An 18,521-nucleotide genomic window follows, 5' to 3' on the forward strand; every position below is an offset into this window, starting at 1 on the left:
GTACTGTATATTTACAGTACTTTTACTTAAGTAGGACAATTGGGTACTTTTTCCACCACTGATTTCAGATAAAGATTCAATAAAACAAGTCTCAAATATAAGGAAAATGTCTATACTTTTCAGCTGTTTCAAAAACATTGCTCTGCTATTAATATTTTTACTGTAGGAGCATTTGGCTGCACGAGACAATTCTGTTTACATCCAATGCCTCGGAGGGGGTGACTCTCAAGCAAAACTCGCCCAGCAGGGTTATTCAACTCTAATCCTACGAGGTCCGGCGCCTGCTAGTTTTCTGCTCTATCTGATAATTAATTGTACCCACCTGGTATGCCAGGTCTAAATCAGTCCCTAACTAGAGGTGAACAATGCCACAAGCAGTGGAACTGGCCTCGAGGTCCAGAGTTGAGTTTGAGGGCTCTAGAGAATCTTTCATAGTGAGAATACAGTCTTAGCCTTAATCACAGCCCTGCTATTCATTTGCAAATTAAGGTACATACATTACAACTTATTTTATTTATCATGATCAAATGGCCTCTGATAGTGTATTTACTGAGGTAGTTTGTGTGCAGTAAGAGCCTTGATTTTTGCACTTAGGCCCTACTTCCAGTCCCAGGTATTATTCAAAACATTTCAGACAATTCTGAGATATTCCAATGTTGCAGACTTCTTTCTAATCATCTTGAATACTAAAATGGCTAATTAGCTTAAGTTGTTATCTAGTTCATTCCACATTATTTTATGTCCGTCGGACATTGTGTGTAAATTGTGTTAAAACACTACATGTAACAGTTGGATTACATACATGTACAGTATGCTCTAACTACTGTAAACCAAATCCCAATGTTGGCGTTGTCCCACGTAATATTTTATCCAAATTCTATGAAGAATTTAATCCACTTTACCCAAGATTGTCCCAAAGTCGTCACCATTATTGCGAAGCCCTAGTTATTTTGTTTTCATGGGAAAGTCTGGAGATTTAGTTATCATTAGTGATTAATTTAAATTTGTCCCCCAGGTTTAAGGTCAGTCCTGTAACTTGAACTGAACTTTCGTTTTAATATAGTAAAATTATATTCAAAAAACATGAAATATATAAAAGTCAAATCAAAGTGCAAAAACGGGAGCTGCTTCTACTCTTTTTGGACATTTTCTGGTGTTATGTGGTGGAAAATGGAATGCATCGAGCATAACCCGATCGGCTAGAAATGTTTTAACAAGTACAAATATTGTTGTTAAGCTTGCATTCAATCCCCCCTCCCGCGTTGCACACAACAAGCTTTCATTCCCCGTCCCCTTGTCACATGAGGAGTTATGGCTGATTTAAGATTAAATCCTCAACCCTGTTATGTCACTTTTATAGTCACTTCTGGCAATTGTCTCTTCAACCATGTTTCCTTGACATCAATTTCTCATCAACCATGTAATTTGGTATGACAGGATTGACACTTGCGTAACAAATATGTTTCTTAAAAATACAATATTCTTGGCAACTACAAAGTTTATTCCAATACATTTGTGTAGAGAAAGAGGAGCCATTGAGTAGATGTGGAATTCAGATCACTATGAATCCTCTACTTTCAGTACTTTTTAAGAGGAGCTGAGCGAAAGAAACAACTTCTATGGCCTATGTGGCATCGATATTAGTGAGAAACGTATTTTATTGCCAAAATTGACTACAAAGTGTAAATAGTATCATTTTGGTCATAAAGTCAAGTTGTCATGCTGCGTCACACAGCTGCTAAGCTATTCTTCACGATCAGGTGGCTGTTTGAGATATTTCAAGGAACACAAAATGGTAGAGAACATTACACACCCACTTCAAACTCATAGCATTTCTTAATGAAAAGTGAGGCGAAATTATTGAGTTCAGCCCCCATTTAATGGATAGTTGTGGACAGGAGGTCTGTTTTACACGTAATACTTTTGCTTTCATCGAGGATGTTTCCATGATCCGTTTCCTGGAATGATCCTGATGTGACATTACATAAGAAGTGGAACCAGAGCTATTGGGATTAGCACGCACAGTGACTCCAGAAGACTTGCAAATCTCCCTGTGATTATTAGTCATGATATTTAACACTAGTTTAATGAGAGAAACAGATTATCTGACATTCTCCTGTTCTATTTGCCTCTCTGGGTTGCCTTTAAGAAAGGTACAAATAATTTAAATGGATTTATTTTAAAATCAGGGATTATTCAAAAAATATGGAATGGCAGAAGAAGGTTTTAGCGGTTTAGTCCTGATAAATCTGGACTAAAAAGGAGGTCCAGGTCCTTTTGAAAGATAAAATGTTCAGGTGTTGGACTGGTTGAGTGGGTAACACTATCACCGCTGGAATCATATACTTTCCCCTGTGGCAGGTTTGATCCCCAGATGAGCCCTATGCACTTCTGCTACCTCCAGGGCCTGGATAAGTGCCTGGAGAAGTGGATATACTAAAATATTTCCCAAACTGGCCACCCATGGAAGGAATGGTGCTCTGTGTGAAACATTATATGAGAAACAGTGTACTATGAATGACTTAAAATACAAATGTGTTTGTTTATTAGGTACACCCATCTAGTACCGGGACGGACCCCCCTTTTCCTCCAGAACAGCCTGAATTAGTCGGGCATGGATTCTACAGGGTGTGGCGTTCAAACGTTGCTCAATTGGTATCAAGGGACCTAACATGTGCCAGGAAAACATTCCCCACACCATTTCATCAACGCCGCCAGCCGGCACCATTGACATAAGGCAGGATGGGGCCATGGACTCTGACTCTGCCATGAGCATGATGCAACAGGGACCAGGATTTGTCAGACCAGGCAATGTTTTTCCACTCCTCAATTGTCCACTGTTGGTGATCACATGCCCCCTGGAAACCCACTTCTTATTTTAATCAATCAAATTCAATCAAATGTATTTATGAAGCCCTTTTTAAATCAGCAGATGTCAAAGTGCTATACAGAAACCCAGCCTAAAACCCCAAACAGCAATAAATGCAGATGTAGAAGCAGGGTGGCTAGGAAAAACTCCCTAGAAAAGGCAGGAACCTAGGAAGAAACCTAGAGAGGAACCAGGCTCTGAGGGGGTGGCCAGTCCTCTTCAGGCTGTGTCGGGTGGAGATTATAAGAGTACATGGCCATTCAAGGCCAGATTGTTCTTCAAGAAGTTCAAATGTTCATAGATGACCAGCAGGGTCAAATAATAGTCAGTGCTTGTAGAGGGTGCAACAGGTCAGCACCTCAGGAAAAATGTCAGTTGGCTTTTCATAGCCGAGCATTCAGAGTTTGAGACAGCAGGTGCGGTAGAGCGAGAGAGAGTCGAAAACAGCAGGTCCGGGACAAGGTAGCACGTCCGGTGAACAGGTTCCTTAGCCACAGTCAGAACAGTTCAACTGGAGCAGCAGCATGACCAGGTGGACTAGGGACAGCCAGAAGTCACCAGGCCAGGTAGTCCTGAGGCATGATCCTAGGGCTCAGGTCCTCCGGGAGGGAGAGCTGATAGGAGATGAGCCCGGTGGGGTCGTGTGCTGCAATAGCCCATCCGTGACAAGGACCGGCAAGTTGTACGTTCCGAGATGCTGTACTGCACCGTTATTTGCCTGTTTGTGGCCCAGCTGTTAGCTTGCACTATTCTTGCCATTCTCTTTCGACTGCTCTCATCAAAGAGCTGTTTTCACCCATAGGACTGCAGCTGACTGGATGTGATTGTGCACCATTCTCGGTAAACCCTGGACACTGTCATGCGTGTGAAGACCAGGAGGCCGGCTGTTTCTGAGCTATTGGAACCAATGTGCCTGGCACCGACAATCACTCCATGCTCAAAGTCACTTAGGTCACTCGTTTTGCCCATTCTATCATTCAGTCAAACCGTAACTAAAAGCCTCGATGCCTGTCTGCCTGCTTTATATAGTAAGCCACGGCCACGTGACTCACTGTCTGTACTGGCCACTGAGTGTATTTGTAAACCTGTAGTAACCTTAGAACAATTGGCTGAGACTGAGAATTTGGTTCATGGGTAATTGGATTGGTTCATGCTCATACATTCTGAATGGCCACTTGATTAATGATTCATCTTTGTTTTTGATTGGAGATGCCTTGTGTCAATTACAGAACATTTCATAGGATTTTCTACCTGCAGCGACACTAGCGGGATATTACTGGAAATACCGGTAAAAGCACACTGCCTTATGAAATTGTCCAAAACACAGGGCCCTACTCATGGGAGATGTGACTCACTGTGCCCAAGGGCTTTACCTAATCTCAAGCAGAAAATAAATCACAATAAGCCAACCAGACCATGTACACAGTGGCTGGACCATGGCAAAATACCTGCTGTCAAATCACTATTTGTTTACTTATTTCCCATGTCATTCAAATACAGCAATATATAAGCGCAGAGCTTCTCTTAGTATGCAACTGATAGAATGTGTAAGCACAGTGCAATGTATGTACTGTGTATGTAACGAGATGTGTACGCTCTTAGAAAAAAGGGTTCCTCGGCTGTCCTCATAGGAGAAGCCTTTTTGGTTCCAGGTAGAACCCTTTTTGGTTCCAGGTAGAACCCTCTGTTTAAAAGGGTTCTACCTGGAACCAAAAATAGTTATTCAAAGATTTCTCCTATGGGGACAACCGACATGGCACTGCACTTGACTTGAAGAATGTTTTCGGTATGTCATGGATGGAACCACAGAATCAGCCTTAACCCTTAGAAACCCAGACCCAGTTTTCTTTGCATGTAAATTAAGCAGTGATTACGACTACAAATAACATTTCTGGATATTATTTTTTAAACACTCCTAGCAATAGTTATGCAAGGGCACACGACAACACTGAACAACACATGAGACCTGAGCAACTGGCCCAGTCCACAGAGGAACATAAATGGTAATCCGGAAGGTGATCCCAATAAGCCCAATCAGGGTCACCTGGATACTAGAGAAAACCCACTCTCTCCACTGCTCTCCAGTGGCAACCACAGGTAGTACACTCCAGGAAGAAACCCTGACCTGTGACACATTCAAGATTAGGAATATAAAAAAGATAGTCTTTGGAAATTAAGGCCTGTGAGGTGGCTCATTGATATAAATGAGGTGGCTGATGTAGGTAGCACTCAATCAGGTTGGAGATGACAGAGGACAGATGGATGGCTTGACCGTCAGTTGTAGGGCAGATGTTTCCAGCACTGGCGACCTGCTTGGGTGTCCCAATAAGCATAGCCTCAGTCTTAATGCTGTCCTGCTGGAGGATTTTTTTTTTCATCCATACTCTGATGTCATAAGGCAGCTGCCAAGTTTTCCTAGGGCTAAGATGGTGCCTGTTTTGGTGTTAATATATACTTCAGTATCGTCAGCGTATGATGTTATAGATATTATAGTCTCTGAGAATTTGAGAATTTGACTGAGAGGGAGCATGTAGATTAAGAACAGAATAGGCCCCAAAAAGGACTCCTGTTGGACACTGTAGACTCCACCGATCTGGACTCCAATCGTTATGTATTGCTTCCTATTGGAGAGGTAGGAGGAGAACAAGGTCAGAGCAGTTCCAGAGACTGCAGTGTGCTCTCTGAGATGCCACAGGAGGGTATTGTGGTCAACGGTGTCAAAAGCCGCACTGAGATCTAAAAGGAGAAGGAGCCTAGGTGATCCAGAATCTGCATCCATTAGTAGGTCGTTGGTAACTTTCATCAGAGCTGTTTCGGCGCTGTTTGCAATGATGGGAAGCCAGACTGGAAAACTTTGTATACCTGCTTGGAAGACAGATGGGATTGATAGAAAAGGGAGGTTGGAGAGGATGTCCTGTAGTTGGATAGGATGTCCTGATCAAGGTTTGGTTTCTTCAGTAAGGGGGTGACTGCGGCTGTTTTGAAGAGTGATCAGCAGGTGAAGATGGTGACAAAAAATAAAATCTGATCGTACAGCATAGCAGCTTGCTTGGTGGTCTTTGTTGGCCAGTAGATGGACAGTGAGGCCGTCCTTCCTCCAACGCCTCTAAAGCTTACAGCCATGAGTCTTAATTCACAGCAGTTCTTCAGTGAACCAGGGTGAAAAGCGTTAGAAGGTTACTTTTCATGTTTTTTGGGGGGGAGCAAGGATGTTCTGGGTAGTACTCAGAGTGCTGTTATACAGGTTGACCATGTCGCAGAGTGCCAGCTCAGTGCAGTGTGGGCTGTATGTGTGCCAGGAAGAGGGATGTGTTGGGCAGTGGAGAGGAGTGGGCACAGTCAGAGACAGTGTCACAGCCTTGTGGTCATATATGCCAAGTTTGAGGACATCCAAGTCATCGCCAGTGATAATGAGGTCCAATGTGTGTCCACGGTTGTGGGTGGGGACATTAACATGTTGCACAAGGTTTTGACAGTCCAGCAAGTTAGGGAAGTCAGCAGCCATAGTAGACTTGGATGAGTCAACATGGATGTTACATTTTACCTAAATCACAATGTTGGAGATGGTGGGGCAAATCAATCCCAGAACAACAGCAAATGATCTTGTGAAGATGCTGGAAAACAGGAACAAAAGTATCTATATCCACAGTAAAACGAGTCCTATATCGACATAACCTGAAAGGCCGCTCAGCAAGGAAGAAGCCACTGCTGCAAAACCGGCATAAAAAGCAAGACTACGGTTTGCAACTGCACATTGGGACAAAGATCGTATTTTTTGGAGAAATGTCCTTTGGTCTGATGAAATAAAATATAGAAATGTTTGGCCATAATGACCATCATTATGTTTGAAGGAAAAAGGGGTAGGCTTGCAAGCTGAAGGACACCATCCCAACTGTGAGACACGGGGTGGCAGCATCATGTTGTGGGGGTGCTTTGCTGGAGGAGGGACTGGTGCACTTCACCACTTCACCTCCTCCTTTGCTGGAGGAGGGACTGGTGCACTTGAAGCAACATCTCAAGACATCAGTTGGTGCAAATGGGTCTTCCAAATGGACAATGACCCCAAGCATACTTCCAAAGTTGTGGCAAAATGGCTAAAAGGACAACAAAGTCAAGGTATTGGAGTGGCCATCACAAAGCCCTGACCTCAATCCTATAGAGGGCAGAACTGAAAAAGTGTGTGCGAGCAAGGAGGCCTTACAAACATGACTCTGTTACGCCAACTCTGTCAGGAGGAATGGGCCAAAATTCACCCAACCTTTTGTGGGAAGCTTGTGGAAGGCTACCCGAAACATTTAACCCAAGTTAAACAATTTAAAGGCAATGCTACCAAATACTAATTGAGTGTATGTAAACTTCTGACCCACTGGGAATGTGATGAAAGAAATAAAAGCTGAAAATAAATCACTCTCTACTATTATTCTGACATTTCACAATCTTGAAATAAAGTGGTGACCTAACTGACCTAAAACAGGCAATTTTTACTAGGATTAAATGTCAGAAATTGTGAAAAACTGAATGTATTTGGCTAAGGTGTATGTAAACTTCCGACTTCAACTGTATGTGTAACATCAGGCGTTAACTTAATCCCAAAGCCTACTTCCAAATGTTATTTTCTTCAGGATCACAGTGCAAAGGTTGTTTATCTGCGTTTGTTTGAATCCTGGCTTGGGTTGGCATCTGAGGTATAGATGTGGATGACAAAAATGCTACAAACAAGTTATTCTTGTCGTGGCTTAGGATGATGATTGGGGGCGAGTCTGATGTCATTGGTGGAGACAAAGGAAACAATACAGGATAAATAACAAGAGAAATAACACAATTGAGAGACATCATTCAATCTTTGAAGTTACTGGAATTCCACATAAGTAGGTTTAATATGCAAGTCTTTAATATCTTCCGGATAGAGGGAATTGACACTTGTCATTTCTTTACATGTACTAGTTTATATATAAATCGTGAACAATTACATGAATGCTAGGTTTACCTTTTCCTCTATTTGTTTGAGTCGGTTGGGGTCCTGCAGAGTTAAATGGTCTGTGAATAGAATGGTTTTCCATGTGGCTGATGAATCTCAAAAGCCTGATGAGAAGAACATTTTTAACCATAAGCCTATCTTGGTCTGCTAGATAGTGAGTGACACAGCACAGCGGTGGTGTCAGTCTCTTGAATCTGTCTATGTCAAATCATCATCAATATGACAATGGAATGTCTCTCTACTGTCTTTTTATCTGTCTATCTGTGGTTTGTAAGACATGCTTCACATCTATGTGCTCTTTCTCTTTCTCCTTCTCTCACTTTTTCCTCTCTCTTTTCTTGGATATGAAGGCTGTGAGTCCCGGGGCACCAGAGGATGAGAGCAAGCTGTCGGTAGGTCCTGTCTGGTTTGTCTATGTTTGTGTTTGTGTCTATGTAGCTACTCTAACTTTTTTCTCTCCTTCCCTACTATACTCAAGAACCATGCGCTTTCTGTTTTCTAGATCCAACCTCCGTGTGTGCCTGTAGTATCTCCGTCTGTCCTTGCAATTCTAAAATTACTCTCTCAGTAGGTCACTAGTGAGTTAGCATGCAATGACACCTCCAGTTTCAAACGCTTGAAGAACAGTTTATACATCCAAAATGCTAAAAACAAAGTTCTTGATCAGTGAGTGTTTTGCTATAGTTCCTTTCAAATATATATATATATATATATATATACAGTACCAGTCAAAGGTTTGGACACACCTACTCCCTCTAGGGTTTTTCTTAATGCTTACTATTTTCTACATTTTAGAATATTAGTGAAGACATCGAAACTATGAAATAACACATATGGAATCATGTACAGTGCCTTGCGAAAGTATTCGGCCCCCTTGAACTTTGCGACCTTTTGCCACATTTCAGGCTTCAAACATAAAGATATAAAACTGTATTTTTTGTGAAGAATCAACAACAAGTGGGACACAATCATGAAGTGGAACGACATTTATTGGATATTTCAAACTTTTTTAACAAATCAAAAACTGAAAAATTGGGCGTGCAAAATTATTCAGCCCCCTTAAGTTAATACTTTGTAGCGCCACCTTTTGCTGCGATTACAGCTGTAAGTCGCTTGGGGTATGTCTCTATCAGTTTTGCACATCGAGAGACTACATTTTTTTCCCATTCCGCCTTGCAAAACAGCTCGAGCTCAGTGAGGTTGGATGGAGAGCATTTGTGAACAGCAGTTTTCAGTTCTTTCCACAGATTCTCGATTGGATTCAGGTCTGGACTTTGACTTGGCCATTCTGACACCTGGATATGTTTATTTTTGAACCATTCCATTGTAGATTTTGCTTTATGTTTTGGATCATTGTCTTGTTGGAAGACAAATCTCCGTCCCAGTCTCAGGTCTTTTGCAGACTCCATCAGGTTTTCTTCCAGAATGGTCCTGTATTTGGCTCCATCCATCTTCCCATCAATTTTAACCATCTTCCCTGTCCCTGCTGAAGAAAAGCAGGCCCAAACCATGATGCTGCCACCACCATGTTTGACAGTGGGGATGGTGTGTTCAGCTGTGTTGCTTTTACGCCAAACATAACGTTTTGCATTGTTGCCAAAAAGTTCAATTTTGGTTTCATCTGACCAGAGCACCTTCTTCCACATGTTTGGTGTGTCTCCCAGGTGGCTTGTGGCAAACTTTAAACAACACTTTTTATGGATATCTTTAAGAAATGTCTTTCTTCTTGCCACTCTTCCATAAAGGCCAGATTTGTGCAATATATGACTGATTGTTGTCCTATGGACAGAGTCTCCCACCTCAGCTGTAGATATCTGCAGTTCATCCAGAGTGATCATAGGCCTCTGGGCTGCATCTCTGATCAGTCTTCTCCTTGTATGAGCTGAAAGTTTAGAGGGACGGCCAGGTCTTGGTAGATTTGCAGTGGTCTGATACTCCTTCCATTTCAATATTATCGCTTGCACAGTGCTCCTTGGGATGTTTAAAGCTTGGGAAATATTTTTGTATCCAAATCTGGCTTTAAACTTCTTCACAACAGTATCTCGGACCTGCCTGGTGTGTTCTTTGTTCTTTATGATGCTCTCTGCGCTTTTGACGGACCTCTGAGACTATCACAGTGCAGGTGCATTTATACGGAGACTTGATTACACACAGGTGGATTGTATTTATCATCATTAGTCATTTAGGTCAATATTGGATCATTCAGAGATCCTCACTGAACTTCTGGAGAGAGTTTGCTGCACTGAAAGTAAAGGGGCTGAATAATTTTGCACGCCCAATTTTTCAGTTTTTGATTTGTTAAACAAGTTTGAAATATCCAATAAATGTCGTTCCACTTCATGATTGTGTCCCACTTGTTGTTGATTCTTCACAAAAAAATACAGTTTTATATCCTTATGTTTGAAGCCTGAAATGTGGCAAAAGGTCACAAAGTTCAAGGGGGCCGAATACTTTCGCAAGGCACTGTAGTAACCAAAAAAGTGTATGTTTGGTGGGAAGTTGAGGGAATATTCTCTTAAAACACTGAAAACTGGACACATGAGTGGTCTTGCAAAGCTCCCATTAAACGTGTTTAGAAAATATACAGTACCCCGCCCTCCTTATGGCCTTTCACAAAGTGCAGACAGTCTGTCTGACCCCCCCCCCCCCACCCGCCCGCTCAAACCCAGATAGCCTAGTGGTTAAACTAGTCACTGCCACCAACCACTAGTATTAGCATTTTCTTATCAAAACCCCTCAAAAAGTAAAATGTCCCCTGTTAGCATGCTTTTGCATGCTTTTGCATGTGCCCATTGTGTACAGTAGTTCAATGAGTTGGGTTGAAGTTATTTTGATATGATTTGGGCATGATATTTGAGTTCAAATCAAATCAAATTTGATTTCCAGAATGGTCCTGTATTTGGCTCCATCCATCTTCCCATCAATTTTAACCATCTTCCCTGTCCCTGCTGAAGAAAAGCAGGCCCAAACCATGATGCTGCCACCACCATGTACACATGGTTAGCAGATGTTAATGTTAGTGTAGCGAAATGCTTGTGCTTCTAGTTCCGACCATGCAGTAATATCTAACACGTAATCTAACAATTTCACAACAACTACCTTACACTTGTGTGTATAAAGGAATGAATAGGAATATGTACATAAAAATATATATGGATGAGCGATGGCCGAACGGCATAGGCAAGATGCAGTAGATGGTATTGAGTACAGTATATACTGTACATATGAGATGAGTAGTGTAGGGTATGTACACATTATATAAAGTGGCATAGTTTAAAGTGAATAGTGATACATTTATTACATCCAATTTTTAATTATTAAAGTGGCTAGAGATTGAGTCAGTATGTTGGCAGAAGCCACTCAATGTTAGTGATGGTGTGGTGGCCTTGAGATAGAAGCTGTTTTTCAGTCTCTCGGTCCCAGCTTTGATGCATCTGTACTGACCTCGCTTTCTGGATGATAGCGGGGTGAACAGGCAGTGGCTCGTGTGGTTGTTGTCCTTGGTGATCTTTTTGGCCTTCCTGTGACATCGGGTGGTGTAGGTGTCCTGGAGAGCAGTTCTGGAGATGTAACATGTCACTTAGTTATTTGACTGGTTTCATGGAAAGGACTTGCACATTGTTTCACCTAAAGACACAATTAAAGGCAACATACATTTTTTAAACCAATGGGATGTCACAGGTGGGATCTGAACCTGGGGCTCTCACAGGAAAAACAAACATCTTGACTGTTAGACCAAGGGGAAATTCCCTCTTGGGCCCAGGGTGACACTAATTTTGAAGTCACAGTTAGGACTATTTCATCACAAGACCATGAGCCCTATTGATGGTCACTAGATTCACCCCCTTTTGACCTCATCCTCGATGAGACACCGTCCTACAGTTGGGTGCCATTGTCACAGGCAGGATCTGAACCCAGGTCTCTCAAAATCTTGACTGTTAGATTAAGGGGACATTCCAGGGCAGAGAATTTCCACTACAGGGACAATCAAACTTTAGACCTGATACAGATAATGACCTAAGAAGAGGGCCAGCACTCTGCATTTTGCTTTGGAAATGATGATACTGCATTATTTTGTATGAGAAATACAGCTAACACTACAGTGTTATAGTGTCCTTCAGGTATTTCCTTAGGGGAACCACCAAGGACTAGAAAGAGTTGTGTAATGGTGCCATTGTTTGTGTAACGGCAATGTGCTCCTCTTGCAGGCTAGGCCCCGGCTTCAGAGAGGTGGTAGCTCAGCCTCCCTGCACAACAGCCTGATGAGAAACAGTATCTTCCAACTTATGATCCACACACTGGACCCTCTCAGTGAAGGTAAGCTGTTATCCAACACACAAAATGGTCACTGTTTCTCTACCTCTGTTTTTCTAGAGTTTACGCAAAGCAACATGGAATGCTTTTGTTTATCTTTGCCTGGTTCCACTTCCATACAGAGCCAGAAGGTTAAGAGGCAAACTGGTGCTCATAATTCCGGTCATTTGTAGGTTAACCCAGGTTAACGTTTCTCTGCCACTCTGCCAACATTCAATGAAGATAGTTCTTGCACATACTGGACGTTTTTGCTATTAGATGGATTCTGATAGAACCGTCTTCTTCATGAGCTATTTATTAAAGAAATTAGGAACACATCGTAAAGCCTAGAAAGGGCTAGGAGAATATTCAATCAACATCCCATAGAAAACTGGGCACAAATGTTCTTGCAATGTTTCCATGAAACATGTCTAGAATCTTGATATCCTATATTCTGAGAACATGGTAACCATGTGTATGTTTGGTGGGAAGTTGAGGGAATATTCTCTTAAAACACATAAAACTGGACACATGAATGGTCTTGCAACGTTCCCATGAAATGTGTCTGTCACATTGGCATGAAGGATCGGGAGACAGACGCAGGAATGCGTAATAGTTTTTTTGTATTGTACCCAAATTATGGCGTGCCATGTAAAGGCATGGGGACGAAGACCAAACAAACACTATACAAAAACACAGGGTCGAATTTATGGATTACAGGCAGTATCCACGCTAGATAGAGCTACTGCTTTCCATTAATGGGACACATACAAGAAATCCTGCTACGACCTCCAATGAGCCATCAAACATGAAAATATAGGGATAAAATGGAATCCTACTACACCGGCTCTGACGCTTGTCGGATGTGGAAGGGCTTGTAGATGATTACGGATTACAAAGGGAAACCCAGTCGTGACTTGCCCAGTGACGCAGGCCTCTCAGGCAAAATAAATGCCTTCCATGCTCGCTTTGATGTAAACAACACCGAGTCATGCAGGTGAGTCTTTGCTGTTCCGGACGACAGTGTGATCTCGCCATGGGCCATGTGAGTAAGACTTTTAAGTTTGTTATTACTCGCAAAACCGCTGGGCCAGACGGAATACCAGGGCGCGTTGTCAGAACATGCGCAGACCAGCTGGCAAGTGTCTTCACAGACATTTTCAACCTCTTCTTGTCCCAATATTCTGTAATCCCAACACGTTTCAAACTAAACCTAATTGTTATTGTTCCCAAGAACTCCAGGGTAACCTGCCTGAGTGTGCCAGAGCGCAGAATAACTTATTAATGCTCAACACCTATTGAATATGGCCGGTGTCAGTAAACGTTGACAAAAAAGTGTAATTAAATTGTTGCCAGCAGCACAGTTACAGTCACCAACACTGGATAACATGAAAACAGCCTAACCAGCTCTGCTAGGGTGAGAAAAATGGTCAGAGTGGGGTGTTGTCTCATTTGTGTCTGGAAGTAGCTAGCAAGCTAGCCAATGTTAGCCAGTTAGCTTGCAGGCTTGACTATCATTGTGAGGTCAGAACATTCTGATCAACCCTGCTCATCAGGCAGAGTGTCCAGTGTGCGCTCTGAACGCTACGAAAGCTAAACGCTTTGAATTTATGAACAGACAATCTGACAGACAGTTAAAGTCACCAACGCTGTGGATAACATAACAGCCTAACCAGCTCTGCCATGGCAAGTAATGTTCAGTGACCTGTTCTCTCATTTGTGTCCGGAAGTAGCTAACAAGTTAGCTTGGGTGCTTGACTGCTGTTGTTAGTACAGAATGCACGGATCTACCCTTAAAGATATGGGAGTGGCTAAAATTTAAGAGGGTGTGAATGATTCTGGATGGGTGTAGACAAAGAAGTGGTCTCCAGTAGTAGAACCAAAACATTCAAAGGCCATTTACTCAAAAGTGAGTTTACAAGTTTATCAACTTTCAAAGCAGAATTACTTTCCCATTGTTCCTCATCTGTCGTGTATGATATACAATTTTCTAGCTCTGAGTCTCTACGTTTATCCAATGTGAAAAACACAATTTCAAATTTTGCTACATAAGACAGATTTGAGCCAGTCAGTCACAAATCACTATCGTCTCATAGCACTCACATCTGTAATCACAAAGTACTTTGAAAGATTGGTCATGGCGCACATCAACACCATCATCCCAGACACCCTGGACCCACAGTAATTCATATAGCGCCCCAACACATCCACAGATGTGCACTTCGCACTGGTCTATCCCACCTGGACAAGAGGAATACCTATGTAAGAATGCTGTTCATTGACTACAGCTCAGCATTATCATCAGCAAGCTCAGATCCTGGGACTGAACACCTCCCTCTGCAACTGGATCTTGGACTTCCCGACAGGCCGCCTCCAGGTGGTGAGTGTAGGCAACACCTCCACTACACTGACCCTCAACATGGGGACCCCACAGGGGTGTGTGCTTAGTCCCCTTCTGTATTCCCTGTTCACCCACGACTGCATGGCCACGCACAACTCCAACATCACGTACGCTGATGACACGACAGTGGTAGTCTTGATCACCGACGACGAAGAGACAGCCTACAGGGAGGTCAGAGAACTGTTATCTTCTCCCTCACCATCAGTAAGACCAAGTAGCTGATCATGGACTATAGGAAACAGGGGGGTGAGGACACCCCCATCCACATCAACAGGGCTATAGCGGAGCGGTTTGAGACCTTCAAGTTTTTCAGTGTCCACATCACAAAGGGTTTAACATAGTCCACACACACACTGCACAGACGTGAAGAGGGCACTACAGTGCCTCTTCCCCCTTAGGAGGCTGAAAAGATTTAGCAAAAAGTTATTCAGCTTCACCATTGAGAGAATCTTGACTGGACGCATCACCGCTTGGTATGGCAACTGCACCACTCTCGACCTCAAAGCGCTACAGAGGGTGGTGCAGGTGGCCCAGTACATCACTAAGGCCGAGCTCTCTTCCATCTAGGACCTCTATATCATGCGATAATTTGCCAAAGACTTCAGCCACCCAAGCCATAGACTGTTCTCTCTGCTACCATCTGGCAAGCAGCACCGGAGCATCGGGTCTCGGACCAACAGACTCCGAGACCGCTTCTATCCCCAAGCCATAAAACTGGTAAATAGTTAGTCTGGGTAACCATTTGATTATCTGCATTGACCCCATTTTGGGCCACTGACTCTATGCACACTCACACACAAACCCACACACACTCACACACAAACCCACACACACTCATACACTATATATGCACACACACACATAACACACATATGCACATACTGACACCACACACACACACACACATCTTCCTCAACTACCTTAGACCCCTGAAAATGTAAATGGTACTCCCTGTATATAGCATCATTCTTGTGTGTTTTATTCCTCTTGTGTTATTATTTAATAAATTGTTCTTATTTTTAACTCTGCATCGTTGGGAAAGGGCTTGTAAGTGAGCATTTCACTGTAAAGCACCTGTTGTATTTGGCACATGTGACATATACAATGTGATTTGATTTATACTTTATATTTATACATTCCATTCATCCCATTCCAGCCTTTACTATGAGCCCATCCTCCAATTTAAAGTTTCACCAACCACCACTGACTGCAGTACCCTCTGTGAGTCATGGTGTCAAAAAACGAGGTCTTTTAACTGTGAGCACCTCACTTCCCCCATGTGAGATGAGGTCTTAATTTCCTGTTGTTATCTCATATCTGCAGGGGAGGATGGAGTCCTATAAGACACCTGCTGGTTTAGCTGTATGTAATTTAACTTTTTGCAGTTTATAAGGCTTTAGGCATTCTCTGTTTAGGATTGATCTTGGCCATGGATTAGATTGCAGTTATTTTCCAATAGCTGCTGTCTATCTTCAAACCAATAGGGCATCAGTAAGGATTTTTTTCATTATTATTATTTTTGACAGGGAAGTCAAGCTGAGACCAAGGTCTCTTTTACAGGTGAGCCCTGTAGATACAAAAATATACACATCTATTCAATAAAAGCACTTAAATATACACACAATCATACACACAAAACAATCATAAAAACAAATACGTTCATCAATAAAAAAAAGTCTGATGTCTGAAAAGCCCTATCGGCACCAATTCCTCTAATTTCAGGGTGTTTTGGAGATTGTTCCACATGAAAGGTGCAGAAAAATTAAAAGCAGATCTACCCAATTCATTGGAGGTTGAAGGGATCTCCAACGTTAGCCATCCCTGAGCCTGGGTCAGGTAGCCCGTATGCCTGTACTTCAACAATGTAGTAAGGTAAAGCGAGAGTTTATGTAAGAGGACTATATAAACAAAGAGAATGCAGTGCATTGATCCACGATACTTCAAAGAGTTCCAACCTACTTACTGATACAAAATGCAGTGATGTGTGCTGAACCTATTGCCCCCAATAAAGCTTAATGTGCTATGGTACACAACATCTAATGGCTTCAATACAATTGGCAGCTGCATTCATATAGATCAGTGGTCACCAACCTTTTCTGAGTCAAGATCACTTTGGCAGTCAAAAAGTAAGCTGAGATCTACTGCTCAGATTTTTTGTTGTTGTACATTAACCCCACACAAACAGTTTTGTAAGAATGAGGTTTGGGCAGTAGGCCTAATACATTATCACAGCATATTGGCTATATGATTGGTCTGCCAATATTGTAAATAAGACCATATTATATTTCAAAATTTGAACTTTGATAACAAAATAGATCTGTTGGTTTAGCACTTGTGAGGCACTGTGGAGCATGAATTGAAAAAATTAGCTTTTTTATTTTACTGGACTGATGGTACCTGCATCTGATGGTCAACGAGGTCAAAGCACGACGTCAGTGATCTTCAGGTTTCGAAAAGTCAGAGCTCTAGAAAGATGGCCGATCGACCGGTTAGCGACCACTGATATAGATGATATCGCCATAGTCAATAACCAGAATAAATGTTGACTAAATTATTTTCTTTCTGCTATTTAATGAAAGGCATGATCTGCTCCTGCATAGGAAGCCTATTTTAATTTTCAATTTCTTAACTAACTTAACATGTTTTTTGTAAAAAGCCCAGATATGTATACTCAGGGACATGATCAATGAGTGCACCATTCAATGTACGTATGCATAAATAATCAGAAACATTTTTATGTGATTTAGAAAATAGCATATACATGGTTTTACATTCATTGAGAACCAGTTTCAGTTCAACAAAGGCTTTCTGCAGGGAAGTAAAGACAGATTGAAGCTCAGAAAGAGCCTGCTCAACCGTGAGGCCAATAGCACATACAACAACTGCATACAAGTGAATGGTAAAACAATTTGCAGAGAGAATAATATTGTTTATATAGACATTAAATAGATAAATACACTGGGGAAGATGTGCAACACCTGGAGAGGGGTGGAGACAAGCACAAAAACAGGTGAAACAGATCAGGGTGTGACATATACACAATACCACAATGTCAAAGTGGAATTATGTTTTTTGAAATTTGTACAAATTTATAAAAATGTAAAGCTGTAGTAATGCCTAAAGTCAATAATTATTCAACACCTTTGTTATGGCAACCCTACATAAGTTCAGGAGTAAAAATGTGCTTAACTAGTCACAAAATAAGTTGCATCGACTCACTCTGTGTGCAATAACAGAGTTTAACATGATTTTTTAATGACTACCTCATATTTGTACCCCACACTTACAATTATCTTTAAGGTCCCTCAGTCGAGCAGTGAGTTTCGAACACAGATTCAACCACAAAGACCAGGGCTTGCAAATTTAAAAAAATAAAAGCAGACATTGAAAATTCCTGAGCTTGGTGAAGTAATTAATTACACTTTGGATGGTGTATCGATGCAAGCAGTCACTACAAAGATAGAGATGTCCTTCCTAATCAGTTGCCAGAGAGGAAGGAAACCACTCAGGGATTTCACCATGAGGTTGATGGTGACTTTAAAACAGTTACAGAGTTTAATGGCTGTGATAGGAGAAAATTGAGGATGGTGTGGCAGTTAATTACTTTACTATCAAATGAGGAGAGACAAACTTATCACACAAGTCAGAGTTATACTTAAACTAAATTTTATTCACCTATTAATAAGGGAGCAGGTCAATACAACACACACATATAAAGTGAATCGATTGAGTGCTCTGCAATAATGATGGCTGGTCGACGAATCACCCTCAGATGATTTGTTGAGAGCCTCGAGACAAAGGTACAAAGGTATTTTATAGCCAAGATACAGTCTACATAACAAACAACAGATGCATGGAATGGGTCACAAGTACAAAATATACTTATAATTTACAGACAGTATCTGCTGTAAAAAAGGCCTCATTGTGTGGAAACCAGGGTCTGGCTCTGAGCCATCTCACCCTAGTACCTTCCAGTCAGG

At 41.9% G+C, this 18,521-nt stretch overlaps 1 protein-coding gene across 3 annotated transcripts in view; it reads left to right on the forward strand.

Annotated features, from left to right (window-relative positions):
* Positions 1 to 18,521, forward strand: part of LOC139378784 (sodium/potassium/calcium exchanger 2-like) — a 180,783-nt gene that overhangs the window by 104,975 nt on the left and 57,287 nt on the right. For 2 of the 3 annotated variants that reach the window (XM_071121281.1, XM_071121282.1), the window contains exons 2-3: positions 8,198 to 8,239; positions 12,056 to 12,164. In XM_071121281.1, coding sequence (XP_070977382.1) covers positions 8,198 to 8,239; positions 12,056 to 12,164 — 151 coding nt within the window. The remainder of the gene's footprint in view (positions 1 to 8,197; positions 8,240 to 12,055; positions 12,165 to 18,521) is intronic. The other variant, XM_071121283.1, reaches the window with a different exon arrangement.

The sequence above is a fragment of the Oncorhynchus clarkii genome, chromosome 21 (assembly GCF_045791955.1).
Source record: "Oncorhynchus clarkii lewisi isolate Uvic-CL-2024 chromosome 21, UVic_Ocla_1.0, whole genome shotgun sequence".
In the NCBI taxonomy this organism is placed as follows: domain Eukaryota; kingdom Metazoa; phylum Chordata; class Actinopteri; order Salmoniformes; family Salmonidae; genus Oncorhynchus; species Oncorhynchus clarkii.